Here is a 19,826-nt window from a genome sequence, read left to right on the forward strand (position 1 = left end):
TGAAATTGTTACTGGATATATATGTCGTTGGACTTTTTTATGTCTTTTTGACCTTTTTATCACTAGGAAATGATCCTTTTTACTTCTGTTAATATTCCTCTATTTTGTCTGATATTAAAATGAATGTACCAGTTTTCTTTTTCCTGTGTTTTTAGTTTTTTAAATGAATTAAAAAACTAAAACTAGAAAATGTTTCTAGTTTTAGTAAACTCCGAATATAATGATTCTTAACGCATCTCTAAAGTCAGCACAGGTTGTTCTAGCACATATTTTAAATACCTTATAAAGCTATTTTCCATTCTCATTTAATTTAAAAACAGCTTTACTGAGGCATGATTGACATTCAGTAAATTATACATATTTAAAATATTCAACTTGATAAGTTTAACATACACACACACACATACCAGGAGCCATCACCATAATCAAGATAATAAACTTGCCTGTCACCCTCAAAAATTTTCTTGCTCCTTTATAATTGGCCCTCTTGTCCTCCCTAGCACCCCCACGTCATCCCAGGCAGCTGCTGATCTGCTTTTTAGCACCACAGATTAGGTTACATTTTCTAGAATTTTATCAAATGGAGTCATGCAGTATTGACTCTTTATTTGTCAGTTTGAATAGTGTTTGGAGATCTACAAGTTCACTGATTATTTTTTCAGCAGTATTGAATCTTCTGTTAATCCATCCAATGAATTATTCATTTCATATTTTGTATTTTTCAGTTTTAGAATTCCCATTTAGGTCTTTGATATTTCTCCTAAAATATACCATATTGTCCCCCACACATCCATCTTTTCCAATGTATTTTTAAGACATAGTAAATATTTTAAATCCATATCTGCTAATTCTACCAACTGATTCATCCATTAATCATCTTCTACTGACTGTTTTTTTCTTTTGATTATGGATTGCATTTTCCTGTTTCCCAGGTCTAACAGTTTTTAATGAGTACTGGTCAGTGTGGATGATAAGTTGCGGAGACTCAGGATTCTGTTATTTTCCTCGATGGAGTTTTTTGGTTTTGTTTTTCTGTAGAGTATTCAAGCAAGCAATTACATTTGATGGTCACCTCTTAAGCCTCCTGCATTGGTAGGAGGGCTCTTTACCACTAGCACCACCTGGCTTTATTAGGGCTTGTCTATTTCAGCTATGCTCCTAGTTCCATGAGATTTCAGTGGAAAGACCAAGTTGTTTGCCCTGTCCTTCTAACTTGGTAGAATTTGAATTCTGAACTCTGTCTTCCCAGCACTGGACAGCTGCTGAGGTTGTTGCTTAGCCTCTTTTAACCTTTCCAGTGGGCTCCTTGGAGTCTCATTTTGTGTGTGAGCAGTTCTGAAATCAGCCAGTGATTTGAGAGGAGTGTGTATGTTGATCTGGGGACTCCCCCTTACCTGTGTCCTTCCTTTTAGGATCTCTTCCCTCAATTTCCAGCTGTATTGGCAGCCTTGAACTCTGATCTGTTCCTGATTCCTTAGCTCAGTCAGACTGCAGCTTTCTGCTGGAACCATATCCCTCTTGTACGGCATGGAACTGCTCACAGCGGTACTGTTAACAGTGAATCTCACCTAGTCTCGCCTTTTTTCAAGTCATCTCTCTTCCAGTTTATGGTTGATTTTGGTTGCTCTCCACTATCTTCAAATACTTGCTTTTATATTTTATATAGAATTTATCACTGTTTTTGGCTGGAGGGTTAACCCAATATAAATTAGCCCACCATTATAGGAAGCAGAAGAATTGAGCTTTTGAACGGTGGTGCTGGAGATGACTCTTGAGAGTCTCTTAGACAGCAAGGAGATCAAACCAGTCAATCCTAAGGAAACTCAGCCTTGAATATTCATTGGGAGGACTGATGCTGAAGTTGAAGCTCCACTGCTTGGGCTCACACTACTTAGATGTGAAGAACCAACTCATTGGAAAAGCCCCTGATGCTGGGAAAGATTGAGGGCAGGAGGAGAAGGGGACAACAGGGGATGAGATGGTTGCATGGCATCACTGACTCGATGGACATGAATTAGAGCAAGCTCTGGGAGATGGCGAAGGACAGGGAAGCCTGGCATGCTGTAGTCCAAGGGGTCGCAAAATGTTGGACACAATTGAATGACTGGACAACGACAGTAGGAAGCAGAACTCTTCAGTCCTTCTCCAGGCTCCCTGCCAGCTCTGTTGGTTCTCTCAATTTATTTTGAAATACTATACTGTTTGTGTCTTGTGGACACTGTATCTTTCCTTACCTGTCTGAGGATATTAATGATAGTGGTTTCTGTTTCTTGAGTTTTCTTCTCCATGAATAATCCATTTCTTCCAATTTGCATTTTTCTCTGTTTTGGTCTCTAACGTTTGTGTTAGAGGTATCTTCCTGATGACCTTTGGTTGTGTAATAGTGTTTAAGAGTAGGAAACTAAAATCAGATGAAAGCTCTGTGCTTCAGCCTGCAGTGCACCTCGCAGAAAGGATATCAGACCAGGCTGCTTGTTGAGTGGCCCGAGGGTCAGTATCCTCAGGTCCTTTCTGTGGGCTGGGCAGATTTCCCAAAGATGCTTTCCATCTGTCTTAGTCCATTCAGGCTCCTGTGACAAAATAGTACAGATGGGTACTGTAAACAACAGAAATTTGTTACAGTTCTAAAGGCAGGGAAGCCCGTGACCAGGGTGCCAGCATAACTGGCTTCTGATGAAGGGCCTTTTCTGGGTTGCTGTCTTCTTGCTGTGTCATCACATGATGAAAGGAACTAGGGAGCATGTGGGGTCTCTTTTATAAGAACATTAATCCCACTCGTGAGCTTCCTAGGAGCTGCTAGTGGCAAAGAATTCATCTGCCAATGCAGCAGACACAGACAGGGGTTTTACCCCTGGGTCGCAAAGATCCCCTTGAGTAGGAAATGGCACCCTATTACAGCATTCTTTTTTTTTTTAAAGTCTTTATTGAATTTGTTACAATATTGCTTCTGTTTGTTTTTTTGGCTGCAAGGCATGTGGGATCTTGGCTCCCTTAACCAGGGATGGAACCTGTACCCCCTGCATTGGAAGGCAAAGTCTTAACCACTGGACCACCAGGGAAGTCTGCCTATTACAGTATTCTTGCCTGGAAAGTTCCATGAGCAGAGGAGCCTGTCGGGCTACAGTCCATGGGGTTGCAAAGAGTCGGACATGACTGAGCACAGCACACCAGTCCCATTCATAAGGGTTATGCCCTCATGACCTAAGCACTTCCCAAAGGTTCTGAATTCTAATGCTGTCATATTGGGCATTAGGACTTCAACATATAAATTTTGTGGGGACACAAACATTCAGAGCACAGCATAGTCTCTTTTTCAGAGGATAAAGTTTTGGCTACCTGCTTTCTGGGAGCTCAAGGGGAAGAAGGCTGGAGGTCTTACCATTCAATGGATATACGCTCACGTGATCCCTCAGTTTGGGGACTGGCAGCCCTGCTTGGCGCCTTGTGCTCCCTAGGCCTGCAACCCCCTATTTGGTCCTCTTTAGAGAATAACTAACCAGACCTGTGGGAGGTGGGCAGCTGCTGAGGGGTGTGGAGTCAGGAGCGCTTCTAGGAGTCCAGCAACCTCAGCCTTCAACTGATCTCTGCTGCAGTCTCCCCTCCCCTGCCCCCCTCGAGGTGTCTGGTATCCATTCCTGAGCTATTTTGTGCACACTGGACTCGCAGCTTTTCACACTGCCAGCTTCAGGTTTGGCTTTCTTGAGTGCGTGGGCTGTTATCACTTGTTTATCTGTTTTCCAGACTCCAGAATCCTGATGGTGGTTTCTCCTCTGGGTTTCAGAAGAGGAAGAAATTAACTCAGATACTGGTAGCTGGAAACCTTAAAAAACAAAACAAAACAAAAAAGATTGTTTCTGTTGCAGCAGTTGGTTAGAGTAAAGAACCTCCAAGTCCAGGGACTTGAAGTACTTGTGTGTGGGTGTGTGTGTGTGAATTGCTCAGTTGTGTCTAACTCTTTGTGACTCTGTGGACTGCAGTCCACTAGGTCCCTCTGTCCATGGAATTTACCAGGCAAGAATACTGGAGTGGTTGCCATTCCCTTCTCCAGCAGATCTTCCCAACCCAGGGATCGAACCCACGTCTCCTGCTTTGCAGGTAGATTCTTTACCATGTGAGTCACCAGGGAAGCCCTTCAAGTACTTATTAATAGTCAAAGCAAAAGGGAAATTTTTGTAAAAATAATAAGTGCTTATAAATTGGAGTTAGTATAGACAAAAGTAGCAAATGTAGATTGATGCATATGATAATTTATTTATAAGTGTAAACCAAAATGATCTGGGCTACATCATCCAGGAAGGAGACCTGAGAATGGGCACCGATCTCTTTCTGGGGCCCTGTGCATCTGGGACCCTTCACGTGGCTCTGGTTCCCTGCTTCGAGGAGTTGCAGTGGGGCTGAGGAAGCTTTGAGCAGGGAGACATGGTGGTGTTGCAAGCACAGGTGGTAAGCACTGGGATGCTTCAGCCCAGAATGCAAGAGGTGCCATATCTCAGCTGAAAACCATGGCCAGTGTGGAGAAAGCAGGTGTGAACCTGGGTGCCAGATCCTGAGCTGGTGGGAGGAGAGGTTTGCTCTCAAGCCTGGAGCAGGTAAGTTTAGCGCAAATAGAAGAAAGCACAATTTACCATGGTAGGCCAGAAACTTTGGGAGCTATTTACAAGTGACTCTTCTGGCAGATGGCTTAATTCCATAGGTGGGTGGATAAATGAATGGCAGAGTTGCCCCCACCCGCCACCTCTCCCGCAGCACACACACACACAAAAGGAGAGAGGCTTCTGAGAAATACTGGTGATACTGACAACACATAAAACCCATAATTTAGACACTGAAGAGAGCCGTGTGCTCTCACTGGGATGGATGGAGAATGGGGCAGCTTAGAGTAGCAGGAAACTCTACCTAATTTAAGAAGATCTGAGTTCAAATCCTGACTCCTCAACTTACTCGCCATGCGGCCTTGAGCAAGCTCCTAACCTTGCTTACCCTCACAAGGTTCTGGTGAAAGCTTGTTCCATAACCTATGGAACAAAACAGCTTAGCCCAGACCTGAACTGAACTGGCTGGGTTTTAATTGGACACATACTTGCTGAGCCCTCTCCAATACCAGGCTGTGTGCATATATCTCCCCATTCTAGAAAGGCTCATGAAGTGAAGGTGCGGCTGTGCTCTATCCTGCAGCCCTTCCTCAGGATGGAGGGAAGCTGTGAAGGTGAGCATCCCTGTCCCCTAACCCCATGTCTTCTCCTGGTTGCAGAGCATGTGACCAGAGAGAGTATCCAGGCCCTGCCTTGGCCCGAGCCCCTGATCCCGTCTCAGCAGACACCCCCCAGTTCCCTCCTAGCCACTTAGCTAGTAAACAAGCAGAAGTTTTCACAAGCTACTGGGTGACACCAGATGGTGCCAATCTAGTTGACCGGCACTTCTGCCTCTCATTCCCCTGTTTCCCTTGAGAGTCTCTAGATGCGCAGCTCTGGAGCAGGAGAGCTGAAGGTTTGAGGGGGAAGTGGAGGCACTGGGAAGGAGGGGCATTGTGACACAGTGGGTGTTTGGGGTCACTCCCCTCCTACGGAAAAATACGTACCTAGCTTCCGAGTGCCTGCACCGTATGATTAATTATGGTTACCTGAGATCAGGGCATGCCTCCTGTAGGCCTGTTGCGTTCCCCATTCCCTAGCGTCCAGTCAGAGAGGTTCCACGACGTTGCTCTGGTATGCATGTCAGCACTTGCCTGCCTGGCTGCTGACCACTGCACCTGCCTTTCCCAACTCCAGCTTTCAAGATACCTCAGTGTCACTCACAGATTTTCGTGGCCTCAGTTAAACTTTCCTTTGGTCCACCCCTCAACGACATTGTGAGTGTTATTTGAATCAGTGCCCAGCCTCCTTTCCTTGAAGGCTGTGATGATGGTGGTGGGAGGTCTGATCCATCCTTCCTCTCCCTTTGCCTCTGCCGTCAGCACCTAACTTCGACCCTGTTTCTTTCCTTTTCCAGAACTCACATGCTGCGTGTCAGACTGAGCTATTGCTGTTTAATCCTATAATCCAAGACTTGCTACACTGTCCTGCTGATGTCCATAGCCATGCCTGGGAAGGAGGCAGCCCCATTCCCAGCGTACCCTGGGGGAGACCTCCTCGTGCACCCCACGGAGCCTTGACCAGGCCGGGAAAGAGACTGCGGGAGCGCCCGTCCCCGAAGCTGCATCTCCTCATGTGAATCAGTGTCCCCTTGCTTTCCTCTAGAGACCTCACTGCCCCAGAACGGGACCTGCCTGGGGAATTGAGGGGCTGGGGGAGCTACTCCGAGACCTTCTTCTCCGGTGCTCTGAACCCTGGGCACCGCGGCTCCGGGGCAGTGGGGCTGCTGCAGGCTCAGAGCCGCTGCCGCCCTGCATGTGCCAGCTTCTCTCTGTCGCCGGCTGTGTCAGTGTGGACTCGAGGGATACGGCATGTTTCTAAATGGATTTTTCTTAAGAAATGTGCCAATGTTGATGTAGTTCAGGATGTTCCCCCCCATCCCAGCTGTCACTGTCCCTCGGCGTTTTCTCAATAGGCTTCATTCCCCATTTTTTCAGTGGGGAAATTTTGTCCTCCACCTCCTGCATCCTGTATTTGTCCCCCTACCTCCATCCCTCCCAGGTCCAGAATTACCTGCGGTTCTGACAAAAGATAAGCAAATCGTCTTTGGGAAGCCTGTGGACTCTTTATATCATCTGTGCTTTGTTGTTGGAAAGAGGCTGGCATTCTCTTGGTTCTGCTTAGTCCCAGGCAGTCCAGCGAGAGCAGATATTAACGTGAGCTGAGCGTGTGTATCATGGTGACCAGCTCTCATGTCCTGCCCTGTTCTTTCACAGCCAAACCAGCTGCTGCAGCCAGGTTGGGCCTTCTAGGACTCTCATTCATCCAGGTTAATTTTAAGCAGGTGGAGTCTGTGTGGCCCGTAAGGGTGAAGGGAGAGAGCTGTGTTTGCAGGTGAGTCTGTGTGGAAGCCCTGCCTCCGCCACCCTGGCAACCCAGCCGTTTCTGTGAGCACCTGTGCCTAGACCCCAGGAGACCTGTCTGTGACCCTGTTTCTGCTGTCTGCCCTGGTACAGGCCCTGCTGGCGTCACAGGTGGGCCACTCTGCCACTGTGTGTACACAGCTGCGGGGACAGGAAAACCTTAATGCCCCATTTGCTCCCCAAGCGGATGTGAATCTGCTGCTTCCCTGCCTTTGTTTGCAGGGACAGGCTGCAGGGCACAGGGTCACAGCACCGTGAAAGACAGTGGGAGTGTGCCTCCCTGTGGTCCCTGGGGCGTGCGGCTGGGAGACAGCTGGGTGGCTGACAGCAGGTGCCTCAAACGGCCAGCTGCTTGCAGGACAGAGTGGCTCTGAGTGAGCTGAGTGCCCCCCGCCCCAGGCAGAGTGAGGTTTCCCTACAATGACCATGATGCTCCAGATGTCTGGTCGTCGCAGGCTGGGCTCAGCTCAGCAGAGGACGTGATGCGTGATCACTGAGGGTGACGCTCAAAGCACAAGCTGCCTTTTCCTTTTCCAGCCTCGCAGGCACTGTGGCTTCTCTCCCCAGGAGGGGTTGGTTCTCGTCTTAGTGTTTGAGGGATGATCCCCGGGACATTCTCACCGCTGCCAACTCTTGGAGCTGTTCCAGGTTTTGGCTTGGGGCCCCATGAGTGGGTCTCAGTGAGCCGGGTCGGGGGGCAGACATTGCCCTCAGGGTCCCACAGAGAAGCTCCTTCTGTAAAGCCCCAGGGAGAGAGAAGGCAGCCGGCTCTTGCCTCACCAGCCATGTGCCACGTCTTCTAAAGAAAGAGATGCAACCAAGCTGTATCCCCATGCCCTGCCCTGGATTTGCTGTGATGGATACAGATCGTGGAATGATTCCTTCACCTTCTCCCTGTCCTCTCCTGACCCATATGGAACCATGACTTGTGGTTAAAGGAGCCATTAGCTGCCCGTGACTTTTCTGCCAGCTTGTTGGGGAGAGGCCCTCCTTCCCCAGGCGAGGAGCTTTGGAGACTGGGGCCAGGCCAGGGCTGCAGGAAGAACAGGGAGGCCCAGGCCAGCTCCAGTCCATGCTTTGCTGTGGGACAGGCGCACTCTGACAGCTCTCCCTTCACTGTGTGGTGAAAACTCCCAGTTCTGCAGCCCCGCCCTCCTGTAGGTAGGTTGCTGGCTAAGGCCTCAGGCTCCCACTTCATCTCGGGAAAGTCCCCCCAGCACTGAACCTTCAGGGACTGGAGGATGGATGCCAAGGAGCCTCTAGCATCTCTCTTTGCCAAATGAGCAGTTGGTGCCGAGAGGCCCTCCTGGCCGCCCCCCTTTCTTGGGGCCATGGTGTCACTGTTGTGGGTGTCAGTGGCATGTCAGCACTGTGAGCAGCGAGCTTGTGGGGTGACATGCAACGCCCATTTGCACGTTTCCCAGCAGACGTGCCCAGGGCTGCTGTGCACCCTCGGATAAGGACACTGAAGCCCGAGAGTTGTCCTCCCCCGTCATCGCCCGCCCACCCTGAGGTGGTGCAGGAGAGGCCCCAACTGCTTTCAGCTTGCCTTTCATGATTCTGCCTTGTCCACAGCCTGGTTTCTATCAGTCAGCATCCAACCAAGAAAACCAGAAAAGTCTATATATTTAAAACAGAGGGGTTTTAATCCAGGGAATTGTTTAACTGAGAAATAAGAAGACCTGAGTTGCCACTGAGGGGTAACCAGAAACAGGGAACCACAGAGCTGGTGGGACCAGATCCTGGGGGTCAGGACACTGGGTGGAGCTTGGGTCTGCAGAGGGCTATGTGGTGGGAGCTGAAGCCATGAGGAGACCTGGGCCCTGCCAGAAACATACCCCCCCACACCCCACCCCAGGCAAAGCGGGAGCGCAGACAGCCTGGCTTCTCCCTTCCCCATGCCTTCCAGATTTCTGCGTTAGCTAAATGCAGCTGGAAGCCAGCTGACCTGGGAGCTGGGGACAGGCCAACTGCAGTCAGGCCCCTGCAGTCAGTCCCCAGAGCGGAGCAGGGGAAGGCGAGTGGTGGGTCAGAGGCCAAGCAGTCCCAGGACACGTGTGGCCCTGGCCCCCTCTCTGCCATGTCCAGGCCCACTGTGGATTCCCCGTGCTGTGCTAAGATCCCGGTGAGTGGAGGTGGAGGTAGCTGCCCTGGTGGGTTTCTGTAGGTTCTTTTCACTCTCCTTGGGAGGAAAGTGCTTTGGGGAGGTGGGGGAGGGGTTTTATTCATAACAGTTATCCCAGTTCTCCTTTGGGGGAATTTACTCATTTAGCAGCCCCACCTCGCCTTTCCCCTCGGGGAGGCTGTGTCCCAGTTTTCTGTCCACCCTGGCCCATTCCTCTTCCCCCAGTCTCTGGTTTCCCTGCTGGAGAACACCCACCCAGACCACGCATCAGTAGTCATGAGTGTTTCCCCAGGATAATTCATTGAGCGTGTGCTGTTACAGAGTCGTCTGTCTGTAAGTAGATGTCATCCACTGATCAATTTGTATCCTGTTTCCAATAAACTTCTAGAAATTCTGCCTGGTTTTATGCTGCCCTTTGCTGGGACAGTGGCTCAGCTATAAGGCTGGGCCCAGGGGCAGGCCCCCCACCCCAGCCCCCAGCCCTAGGTGCTTCCTCCCCGTGTGGCTCTGGGGCCAGGCCCATTAGTCTGACATCCCCGCCCCAGCTACATGGAGGTAGGTGCTCAGAGGCCTTTCCCCAAGTTTGGCACTTTCTTCTGCTCTCTCATAAGCCATAGCCTGAGGACATGGCGGTTTCATGAGGCTGAGCTGCACCAGGGGTGGCTTTGACCCTGTGTCCCCTAGGCCTGGAGGTGGGAGAAGCCGCAGGCAGACCTCTCTCCATCAGTCCCTTTCGCACTGCTGTGCTGGAGCCAGGTGGCGGGGACGAGTGCGGGGCCGCTCCCACGGTGAGCTAAGGGAGTGTGCTGCACTCCATCCAGGGGGTTGACAGGAAGGCTCCCGTGCCAGTGAGGTGGGTGCAAGAGCTGCAGGTGACGCAGATGAAGCCTAGCGCCCTCTTCTACATCCAGCCCTCCTCAGCTCTGAGAGCTGGAAACCAACATGTCTGAGTTGCCCTAAAAGCCATCGGGAGCCTGATCTGAATGCCCAGCATCCTTCAGTGTTTCCCAGGCCCCCTAGTGTGAAACCAGCTTGGTAGAAATTACTCTCTGTTGAGTATTTTACTGGTTTGACTGCGGTGCAGACTCTGCCTCAGTGGCTGTCCTGGGGCCGTCATTGTAGGCTCCCTGGGCGCCTCCAGCCTGTGTTTGTAGTGCACCTGTTTGCAACCCTTGTTTGCTGAGATTTGAGAGAGGTTAAAAAAAAAAAAAAGACATTGAATTCCTTCAAGAGTTTCATTAGAGAAGCAAGACATCCATGCGCGAGGTTACAGGACCCTGGAAAAGGTTGTAGAAGAGGCAGGGCCCTGCCGGTCCTTGCAGAAGCCCCGAGAGAAGCGGGCTCAGCGAGGCCGGATGCCGCAGGGCGGGCTCTGTGGAAGCAGAGGGGCCCTCAGAGTGCAAGCCGGCAGCTCCGTCGCTGTGAAATCCCTAATGCCCTGGTTCTTGGTGTCTTTTTATTAAGATTTAATCCTGACTCAAGTGTCTCCCTCTTTCTGGAAGCTCACCAATAGAGTGTCATGTGCCCTGTCTTTCAAGGGGTAAGAGCCTGAAGATCCATTGCCAGGACTGGGTTTTTATAGTCAGACTTCTTAAGAGGTTTCCATTTGCTCTGCTCTTGCTCCTGGACTAACTGCAGGGGGTCACTGGAGGAAACCATTTAGCCTGCAGGGACCACCCGAGATGTGAGCGCCCCCCTCACCAGGCCTCTCTGGACTGCTTGCTGAGCTGGCCCATTTATATGTCCTTTAGGAGCTTGTTTTCTTATTCCCAGAACCAGCTGTTCTAACCCTTGGTTACCCCTGAAGCTCTCACCCGCTGAGGGCCAAGTTTTCTAAGAATCCCTTCACCTGTGTTCCCCTTTCACTGCAGCACTTCCACCAGCCCGTGGAGGTGCTCTTCGGCCTCTGGAGAACCCTCCTGGTACCCACATGTTGGATCGTTTCCTGGCCCCCACCTCCTTAGAGGCTTGCAGTAGAGTGTCCTGACTCAGGCCAGACTGCCACTTACTACTGGATCACCTTGGGCCAGTTACTCAACCTCTCTGTGCCTCAGTTTATTCATCTGTAAGATGGGATCATAGTATGTACCTACAGAACTAACTACATTAGTGTGTGTAAAGTGCTTCGCATGGGGCCTGGGACAGTGTTTGTTATTGCTCTGTCATCATCCTCTGCCCGCTGCCCTCATCTTCACCCTCCCTGCCTTCTCAGGCCACTTAAACTTCCCCATCCAGTCAACAGAACAGAACAGGCGAACCACCACAGGTCCTCTCTCGGCTTTGCCTGAAGCTCTTGTCTTATCTCCCTTTAAAGCAAACTTGTTTAAAGAGGAAAGACTTGTCCGTTTCTTGAAGTCTCATTAATTTCTCAACACAGTACAGTCCTTTATCGCTTCCATTCTGCCCCACCCCAGCCACCCACTGAGATTGCCGTCGAAAGGTCACCAGAGACCTCCTAATTGCCACATCCAGCCCGTCTTGCGGTCACCCTCTTTGAGCTTTCTTGAGCACTCGACATGGTTGCCATCATGTTACTTGTCTTTGTTATTCTTCATTGCACTCTCTCCTTTATTCTCTACCCAGAGCAACACTGAGCCACATTCAGATATTACTTAGAGCCATTTCCCAGGATTTTTTACAAAGATAAATTTCAGAATAGTAGTCCCCTGTGTACTGCCTTTCCATGTTCCTCCGTTTTAGAAGAGAGCACTTTCCTTAATTTGGTGTTTCTCAACCCAGTGTATGATTTTATACAATGACTACATATGTATGAATCCATAACCAATATGGAACATTTTGCATATAATTAAATTTTATGCAGATGATAACCTATCACTTCTCGAAAAGCTATTTTTAATAGCACAGACCATGCTGTGTTAATCCCGAGTGTCAGTATAGGAAGCTTGACCAGACAGTGTCAGACACACACTTTGGTTCTCACATCAGCTTTCTTCAGCATGCAATTAGGACTTTTGAAAATACTGAGGTACTTTGCAGCCTGTCTGGGTATTTTATGTTCGGCTTTTACCCTCATAAAAGATGGCTCTAGGATATTCCTTTTTTTTTTTTTTACTTCTTTCATGCTCTTTTTAAAATTGCTGCATTCCTGATTTTCTTCCTATTTAAAGGTTTCTTCTGGGCATTTCACTGGGTCTTCCTTTGTGTGTCCTTTACTTGTGGGGATTTTTTTTTAAAGGATGGTTCTTTGTCCTCTTCACTCTTCCCCAGGTGACCTCATCCATTCCCTGTAAGAGGTCAGCTCCCGTTAGCAACAAGAGTCTGAAATGCTGTTTCCAGCCCTAAACGTGCTGCTGTACTTATTTGCCTGCAGGCCCTCCAAGCTCCTCCAACTTGTCTTAACTGTATCTTCTCCTCTGAACCTGCTGCAGCCCCTGTTTCTTCAGTGTGCACTCTCCACCCATCATCCACAGTCACCTCTCTTCCCAACCTGGGCTGTGCCTCTGTACCTGTGTCCTGTCTGCCGCTGCCCTTGCTTGGAACACAGACCGTTCCTACTCAGGTTGTCTTCCCTTACCCCTCACGAGGCTGTCCACACTGTCAGCAGAGTAACTGATCAAAATGTAAGACCGGGGTTTCCCTGGTGGTTCAGTGGGTTAAGAATTCATCCGCCAATGCAGGAGACACAGGTTCGGTCCCTAGTCCAGGAAGATTCTGAAATCCTTCGAGCAGCTAAGCCCATGAGCCGTAACTACTGAGCCCATGCCCTAGAGCCCATGCTCCACAAGAGGAGCCACTGCAATCAGAAGTCTGTGCCCCGCAACTAGAGGATAGCCCCACGCTCGCTGCAACTAGAAAAAGCCCGAGTGTAGCGTTGAAGACCCAGCCAAAACGGAAAAGCAGCAAGGCTGATCATCGTCGACTTCTTGAAAACCTCACACACACTTGCTTTCCTGCTGGACTGTCCTGAGCCTGCAGGGCCCAGCCCGCCTCTCCCGCTGTCTCCTAACTCCGTCCCTAGGCTTCCCGCTCCCTTGGCTCATTGCTCCCCTCACCCTCCCCAGGCCCACCGGCTCCTCTCTCAGCTCCGTGCCCTGGTTCACGCCCTTCCCTCTGCCGTGAATGTGTTCCCTTAGCTCCTTTCCTCATCCTCCCCGTTCAGCCCACATGCACCCCCTCACTCCCGGCACTGCCACCCCAAGCCTGTGCTGTCTGCTGTCATTGGTGTGTTACTTCCTTGGGATCCCGCTGGCTTGGGTTGCCTCTGATCTGTTTGCGGGTCTGTCTCTCCCAGGCTTGGCCTGGGGGCACTCAAGGTCAGAGGCGTATCATCTGCCTTTGTGGCTTAGGGTCTGGGCCATGGTGTGTGCCTAGCAAATGCTTGCTGAGTGGCTTCAGGCCTGTGAGCCCCATCATGCCTGCCTGCCCCCTGCACATGAGTCCCTGGGGTAAAGTCATGGAAGCCATTTTTTCATCCCTTAAGCTGTCAGCAGGTCACATGAGAAAGGAGCGAGACATGCTGCCTAACGTACACTGGAAAGTGCAGTCCACCCCAAGGGACCAAAACGCTGCTTGGAGCCCAAATGCAGGAAGTAGGGTCTTTACTCAGCCTGTCCCCAGCCTACCTTATACCGCCATGGTGGCTACGCTCCCATCTGTAGAAAACCCTGCCCTTCAACAGTGTGCTCTCTTCCCCACCTCCCCCATCCTTTCCTATCCCCTTTCCCTTCCCTTCACCCCCATAATAACTCTAGTACTCACTCAGTGCTCAGCATATGGGGTATTTCCATCTCCAACCCCTGGAGTTGAGCAAGGGCCAGGATCACTGTTCCCATTTCACAGATGGAGAACCAAGCCCAGGAGAGGGGTTCACTGTGGGTTGGGACCAAGGTTAGGACCAAGGGGTCCTTCCATGCAGGGAGACTGTGGAAGAAGCCCGAAGCCCTGCTTCTGTCTCTTGTGGGGACACCCAGACCCCCTTTAGAGAGTTCCTTGTCAGTGGGGAGAGCAGTCATCAACTTCAAGGTGAGGGGCAGGGAGGATCCAGGGCAGATTCAGGGTTGTGGGCCCAAACCTTGTGATCAGCATCTACCTGGGGCTCCTCGAGGGGAAGAGACAGCAGTGACAGGCTACGGGGACCATCAGGTCATTTCTCTTAGATGGAGTCGGGTGAGTGAGCCCAGCTCCTGAGGGGTGAGAAGGCATGGCGGTGTTGAAGGGAAGGGTCCGGGGAAGGAAGGACCAAGGCAAAGGAGGCACAGAGAGCCCTGTTGGCCACTAGAACTGCTCAGCAACCAGACAGGTGCAAACGTGGGGAGAGATGGTCCCGGAAGGAAGGTGCCTGGTGCTCACTCAGAGCACAGTATATGTTAATGCCCCCTGGAGCTGGGGGCTTCACGAGAAAGTGCTTAAATCCCAGACTCCAGGAGCATTTGGTCTGACTTAGAAATGACGAATCTCAGGCCAAGGTTGGCCAGCTCCTTCCCGTGGCAGCAGAGGGTGGCAAGGTGGGGAGTTCCTAGGAGTGGCTCTACAGTGAGAGGTAACAGCAGAGCGGAGGAATGGAGCAGGGTCCATGTAGGGCAGAAATGCCCGAGGAGTCCCTTGGAGGGACCCAGGTGGCTCAGCCCTTTCCATCACTTGGTTTGGGTTCTCAGTATCTCTGTGGGTTTCTGACAGTAGTTGGTGAGTTTTCAGGAATGGGAAAAGTGGGTGGAGACACACCAGGAGGTGGCTTTTAATACCCACCCAATTTGTTCCCCAGGCCATCTCCCCCTGCCTGACACATTCTATCTCCCACCACAACATCCATATGGCATCCATGTGCCTCCCTCCTGGGACATGGGTGACTCTCCTGGGCCTGACCACCACTCTTGAAAACTTTTAACTGAGGAAGGGCATCCCTGTCCATGATATCAGAGGGCTGGGCTGAGAGGATGAAAACAGGTGGGGAGAGGGGGCTTGTCCCCATTGTCAGACCCTGTATCTGAGGGCCAGGGGTCCGTGACTGGGGTGATGAGTAGGGAACCTATCCCAGGCCCTTCTGTCCCCCTTGGTGGGGAGAGGGTGTGTATACTGGGGGCAGATGTTCATTCTCCTGAGATGGCTGGGGCTGGGGACGCATGGGGTTCAGGAGAGGCATATTTGGGGCTTTAGTGACCTCTGAATAGCCCTTTGGAAGTCTTGAAAGCCATGCACCCAAAATGACTTCCACTGTGGACAGTAGGGAAAACCACTACACGTGCCCCACCCGCAAAAGAAACCCTTAATTCATGCCAGGTACACACCTTGTGCCTGGGGAGCCCCAGGTCAACAGATGGGTTAGCCCAGATGGTCTCAGTCGCTGACACAGGCATATCGAATAGAACAGGACGGAGGAGAGGTGGGCAAGATGGCTCCGGTCCTGAGGGAGGGCGGTGAGCTGGCTCTGGTGACCGGAAGCCCCTTCCTGTCCAGGTGGGTAGCAGCCACCACAGGTTCCAGGGCCAGGGGAGGGTTCTTGGGGCTAAGGAAAGCCAGGGGAGGGGGTCCAGGAGCCTGACCTGGGTGGAGACGATAACCTCCCAGGCTGAAGATCCCCACATCGTCCCAGAGGATAGCAGGGTGGGGGCCTCCTGGAGATCCAGGTGGGCCGCCCATCCTGGGAGCATGAGGACCTCTCCTGGGGAGTGTTCTGACTTTAAGGATATATGGGGCTCCAGGATTCCTGTGGAAGGATGGTGCCCTGGACAGCTTCTCCACTCTGTCCCCAGAGTGTCCCTTCATCTTGGGGAACTCACTTTGAACCCTCCTGATGCCAGATGAACCTGCAGATACTTACTGGTTTTCCTTAGATCAGTTGAGATAGGCTTGCATTTTTCAAAAGGAAGTTTATTAGTATTGGGGGAAAAAAAACGATTGGAGATAATAGAAAAAACAGCTGTACAATTTCAGAAAAGACCCTGATACTAGGAAAGATTGAGGGCAACAGGAGAAGGGGGTGACAGAGGATGAGATGGTTGGATGGCATCACTGACTCAATGCACATGAGTTCGAGCACATTCCGGGAGATAGTGAAGAACAGGGAGGCCTGCTGTGCTGCAATCCATGGGGTCACAAATAGTTGGACATGACCTGGCAACTGAACAACAACAAAATTTCTAAAGCAAGACTTCTGCTCTCACAGATCCCTGGCTCTGACCTGGGACAAGGCAGCTGTGGCCCTCTGCTGAGTTGGCAGTCCCTGGCTGTTTCCACCTGCCAAGGTGCTCTGTGCTGTTGGGACATCATCCCCACAACATCAGACACACGACTCCAAGCCCAGACCCTCTTCTCTCCCTGCCACCCACCTGGCTCCTGCAGAGGTCCTTTGTCTGGTTGGTTGAGGGACCCTTGCTGGCCCTCCAGCCCAGAGCCAGGCATTCCTCCGTCCTGAGGCACCCGCAGCAGAGTCCAAGTTCTGGGAGGGCCCTTTCTGGTCAGTCCTCCTCCGAGACGTCCACCTGCAGCTTCCTTGTGGCCACCACCTTCCCAGAGCACGACCTGCGCCCGGCACGGTGGGTGCTTTTGGCGCTCTCTGAGCCTTGCCAGCCCTGGGTGAGGCCCAGCAGGGCCCGCGCCTGGCGGAGGAAGCTGGGGCTGGAGAAACAGTAAAGCACGGGGTCGAGCACGCTGTTGAGGTAGGTGAAGGCCAGGGAGCCGTGGAAGAGCTGCGAGCAGACATCCAGGGCACGGCAGGCACGCAGGCGGAAGGCCACGACGGAGGCGACGCCGAAGACCACGCTGGGCAGGAAGCAGACGGTATAGACTCCCACCACGGCGGCGAGGACGCACAGGGCCCGCCGTGGGCCCGCCTGCCCATCCAGGCCGCGGCGGCGGATGGTGAGCGTGATGCTCACGATGGCAAAGAGGATGAGCGCCAGCGGCAGGAAGAACTCCACCACGAACAGGGCCTGGTGCCAGATGAGTGAGGTCGAGGGTCTCGTGCCCAGCTGGTAACTGAGGCAGGACCGGCTGGAGTGGGTGGTCAGGAGCAGGTGCCCGTTGAGGAGCAGGAGTGCCCCCCAGAGACCCCCGGCCATGCGGGCAGCGCCCCCAACCGAGGCCCTGCTCAGCGCGTGGTGTGGCCAGGCCACCTTCAAGTAGCGGTTGAGGGCCACGGCCGTGAGGAAGACCACGCTGGCCGTGCGGTTGGTGGCGATCATGAACAGGTTGACTTGGCAGGCGGTGTCCCCGAAGCGCCAGGTCTCATGGAGGAAGTAGTAATCCACACGAAGGGGCAGGTTGAGGATCAGGAGGAAGTCTGCCACCACCAGGCTGACCAGGAACACGGTGCTGGACGTCCAGGGCCGCGTGCGCAAGCAGAAGATGAAGAAGGCCAGGCTGTTCCCCACCAGGCCCAGGACAAACTCCATAACCAGGACTGGCGCCAGGATGGCAGACACTATGGGGGAGGAGGCCGGGTGGCAAGAAGCAGTGGCCTCTCCAGGTGACCCCAAGGCAGTGGTCAGGGCAGAGGGAGAGGAGGAGGAGGGAGAGGAAGGGAGGGAGAGAGGGAGCCAGGAGGGAGAGAGAGAAGGAAGGGGAGAGGGATGGCTCAGGTTAGGAAATCCCATGGGCTGCTTGGGCCGTGGACCTGAGAGACGTTTCTCCAGCAATTGCACAGGGGTCAGTGCTCGCTATCAGCTGGCCAGCACAATGACTCAGTATCCTGGGGGTTTCATCATCATCCTTGCAGCCACCAAGAAACACCCTGTGTTCCAACTGCAAGTGAAGAGGAACCCTGCTGCTCTCCCTCCCTCTCCACCTCCCCAGAGCAGAGAGTGGCCAGCCTGTGAGGTCTCTAAGCCCAGCCTCGGACTGGAATCTGCATTGCCTCTGACACCAGAATGAGGGCTCAGCAAGGTGAGTGGAGGCCCAGAGGAACCCTGAAGCGGGAGGAAGGCCTGGCTGGGGTGTGGCTGGGGAGTGTGTTTACAGCCCTGAGTGGTCAGACATTTGCTTGCCTGAAGGCAGGAGCTGGTCCTGACAACTCACAGCTCTGGAGACCATGCAGGCCACCCTGAGCCCCCACCCCACTCCCATCACAGATGCAGACTAGGTGGCTCCCTGCCCCCACCAACTCTGGCAGCAAGGACTGTGGAGCCAACAAGATGTCCTGGGAGAAGGAGGCAGGGGTCCAGTTGACACCTTGACCGTTGTGCTCACTGCCTAGTAGGAACAGCCTGCTGTCCTGATTCTCAGATTCCTGACACTTCCAGAGTCTGTGATGGTCCCAGGTCCACATCCATGATGAAGTACATCCCATGCGCAGAGGGCTCCCCTGCCAAGTTTTACTGCCATGCCCTGGGGACGTGGGGGCCTCTCCCACAATCAGAATCCTCGAGTTGCCCTGCCACTGTTCATCCCACTTGACGGGCCATCACCCAGTATTCACTGCAGAGAGCGGAGCAGGGGGCTAGGGCTGGTTTCAGACAAGGTCTAAATCCTGCTCTCCCACTGTGTGGTGTTCCCATGAGTCCATGGGGCCAGGCCTGTGGGCAGAGATGGGGTAACATGGGACAGCACCAAGAAAGGCTGTGGTTCCAGGCTCCACGATCTGGCTCCCCCTCCCCCGCCCCGCTGCCCCTGTGCCAAATGGCTGTGGTCAGCAGGATGCCCCGTGCTGTCAGCTCAGTCTAGAGTCTTGGGGTTTCGGACAGTGGATGCTGGCCCCTCTCCCCAGACACACCCCAACAAGCCTCTCCCCTGCCCTGGGCTCCCACTGGCCAAGGCTGAGGGCAGATAGGGTGTAGGGTGGTGGGACCACCAGCCTGAGCTTTGAATGTAGACAAGCCTGGGTTGGAAACAGCTTCCAAAGCTGTCTAAGCCTCAATTGTAAAATGTGGTGCCACCACCTTCTTGGACAGTTGTAAGGATTCAATGAGGTCATTTCTGTAAAAACTTCTGGCAAATCCCCTGGCACAGAGTTGGTGGTCAGAAAAACACGGAACCTAATTTTCATGATTTTCTGTCTTGGATTAGACACATCCTTGGAACTAGGGGGCCCTTCTTGTGGCCCTCTGGGCACACTGCCTGGGGGTGACTTTTGGGACATTGATGTTCCCTCCTCAGCTCCTGGACAGAGGAGCGTGTCACTGCCCTAGAGTGTGGCAGTGATGTCCTCTAGAGGGGTGGTGGGTGAAGGTCTGGACACCCCTCAGGGTCTTTCAGCAAAGTCAGGGTCTCCTTTGCCGGTTTGTCAGTAGAGGGGATCCAAGCAGTGAGCTGGCAGGCAGGGATAGGGGAGGCAGGGTTCAAACCCAGGTTTTCCAGAGGAATCCTAGACTCTATCCAGCGACCTGTTTCGTCCAGACATAGCTTCAGTTACCCCAGCAAGCGACCCCTCATCGACTTCTCCTTGAAGCCCCAGGATGCTGAACCCCAATCTCCTGCTGCAGCTTCCATGATTCATCTCAACCCACTGCTGCATCCTCAACTCCCAAACTCCTGGGCCCCACGGGGGCCTGTACATAGGGAGGGGGGAGCAGGGGGAGGGGGCCAGGTGGCCCTCCCCCTACCACCAAGCCCCTCGGAGGCTCGTCACAACCTTCATGTATTAACCGTGGTTAACTCCACCCAGGGGATTTTGTGTTTTTGTGTATTTCTACGTTTTTTACAATGAGTACAAATCATTTCTGTTCTTGGGGAGAAAAATCCTCAACAGATGCTATTTCTTAAAGTTATGTAAAAAGACAAAGTGAGAAAGAGGCAGAGAGACTTCAGCTGTGC

At 52.5% G+C, this 19,826-nt stretch overlaps 2 protein-coding genes across 6 annotated transcripts in view; one reads left to right on the forward strand and one right to left on the reverse strand.

The window, feature by feature from the left end:
* The window catches only part of MTA3 (metastasis associated 1 family member 3), a 217,128-nt gene extending 207,614 nt beyond the window's left edge, over window positions 1-9,514 (forward strand). For 4 of the 5 annotated variants that reach the window (XM_005686589.3, XM_013967589.2, XM_018055173.1 and 1 more), the window contains exon 17: window positions 5,989-9,514. In XM_005686589.3, coding sequence (XP_005686646.2) covers window positions 5,989-6,014 — 26 coding nt within the window. In that variant the 3' untranslated portion in view covers window positions 6,015-9,514. Of the gene's footprint in view, window positions 1-5,132; window positions 5,207-5,988 lie in introns of all 5 variants that reach the window. The other variant, XR_001296256.2, reaches the window with a different exon arrangement.
* OXER1 (oxoeicosanoid receptor 1) lies at window positions 15,963-18,646 on the reverse strand. The gene has a single exon (XM_013967583.2). The coding sequence runs from the start codon at window positions 17,669-17,671 to the stop codon at window positions 16,535-16,537; it is 1,137 nt and encodes a 378-aa protein (XP_013823037.2). The 5' UTR covers window positions 17,672-18,646; the 3' UTR covers window positions 15,963-16,534.

This window comes from Capra hircus, chromosome 11, assembly GCF_001704415.2.
Source record: "Capra hircus breed San Clemente chromosome 11, ASM170441v1, whole genome shotgun sequence".
Lineage (NCBI taxonomy): Eukaryota > Metazoa > Chordata > Mammalia > Artiodactyla > Bovidae > Capra > Capra hircus.

Coding starts and splice junctions, on each gene's coding strand:
- OXER1 (XM_013967583.2), bottom strand. CDS start 17,671: ATGGGATTTCCTAACCTGAGCCATCCCTCTCCCCTTCCTTCTCTCTCT.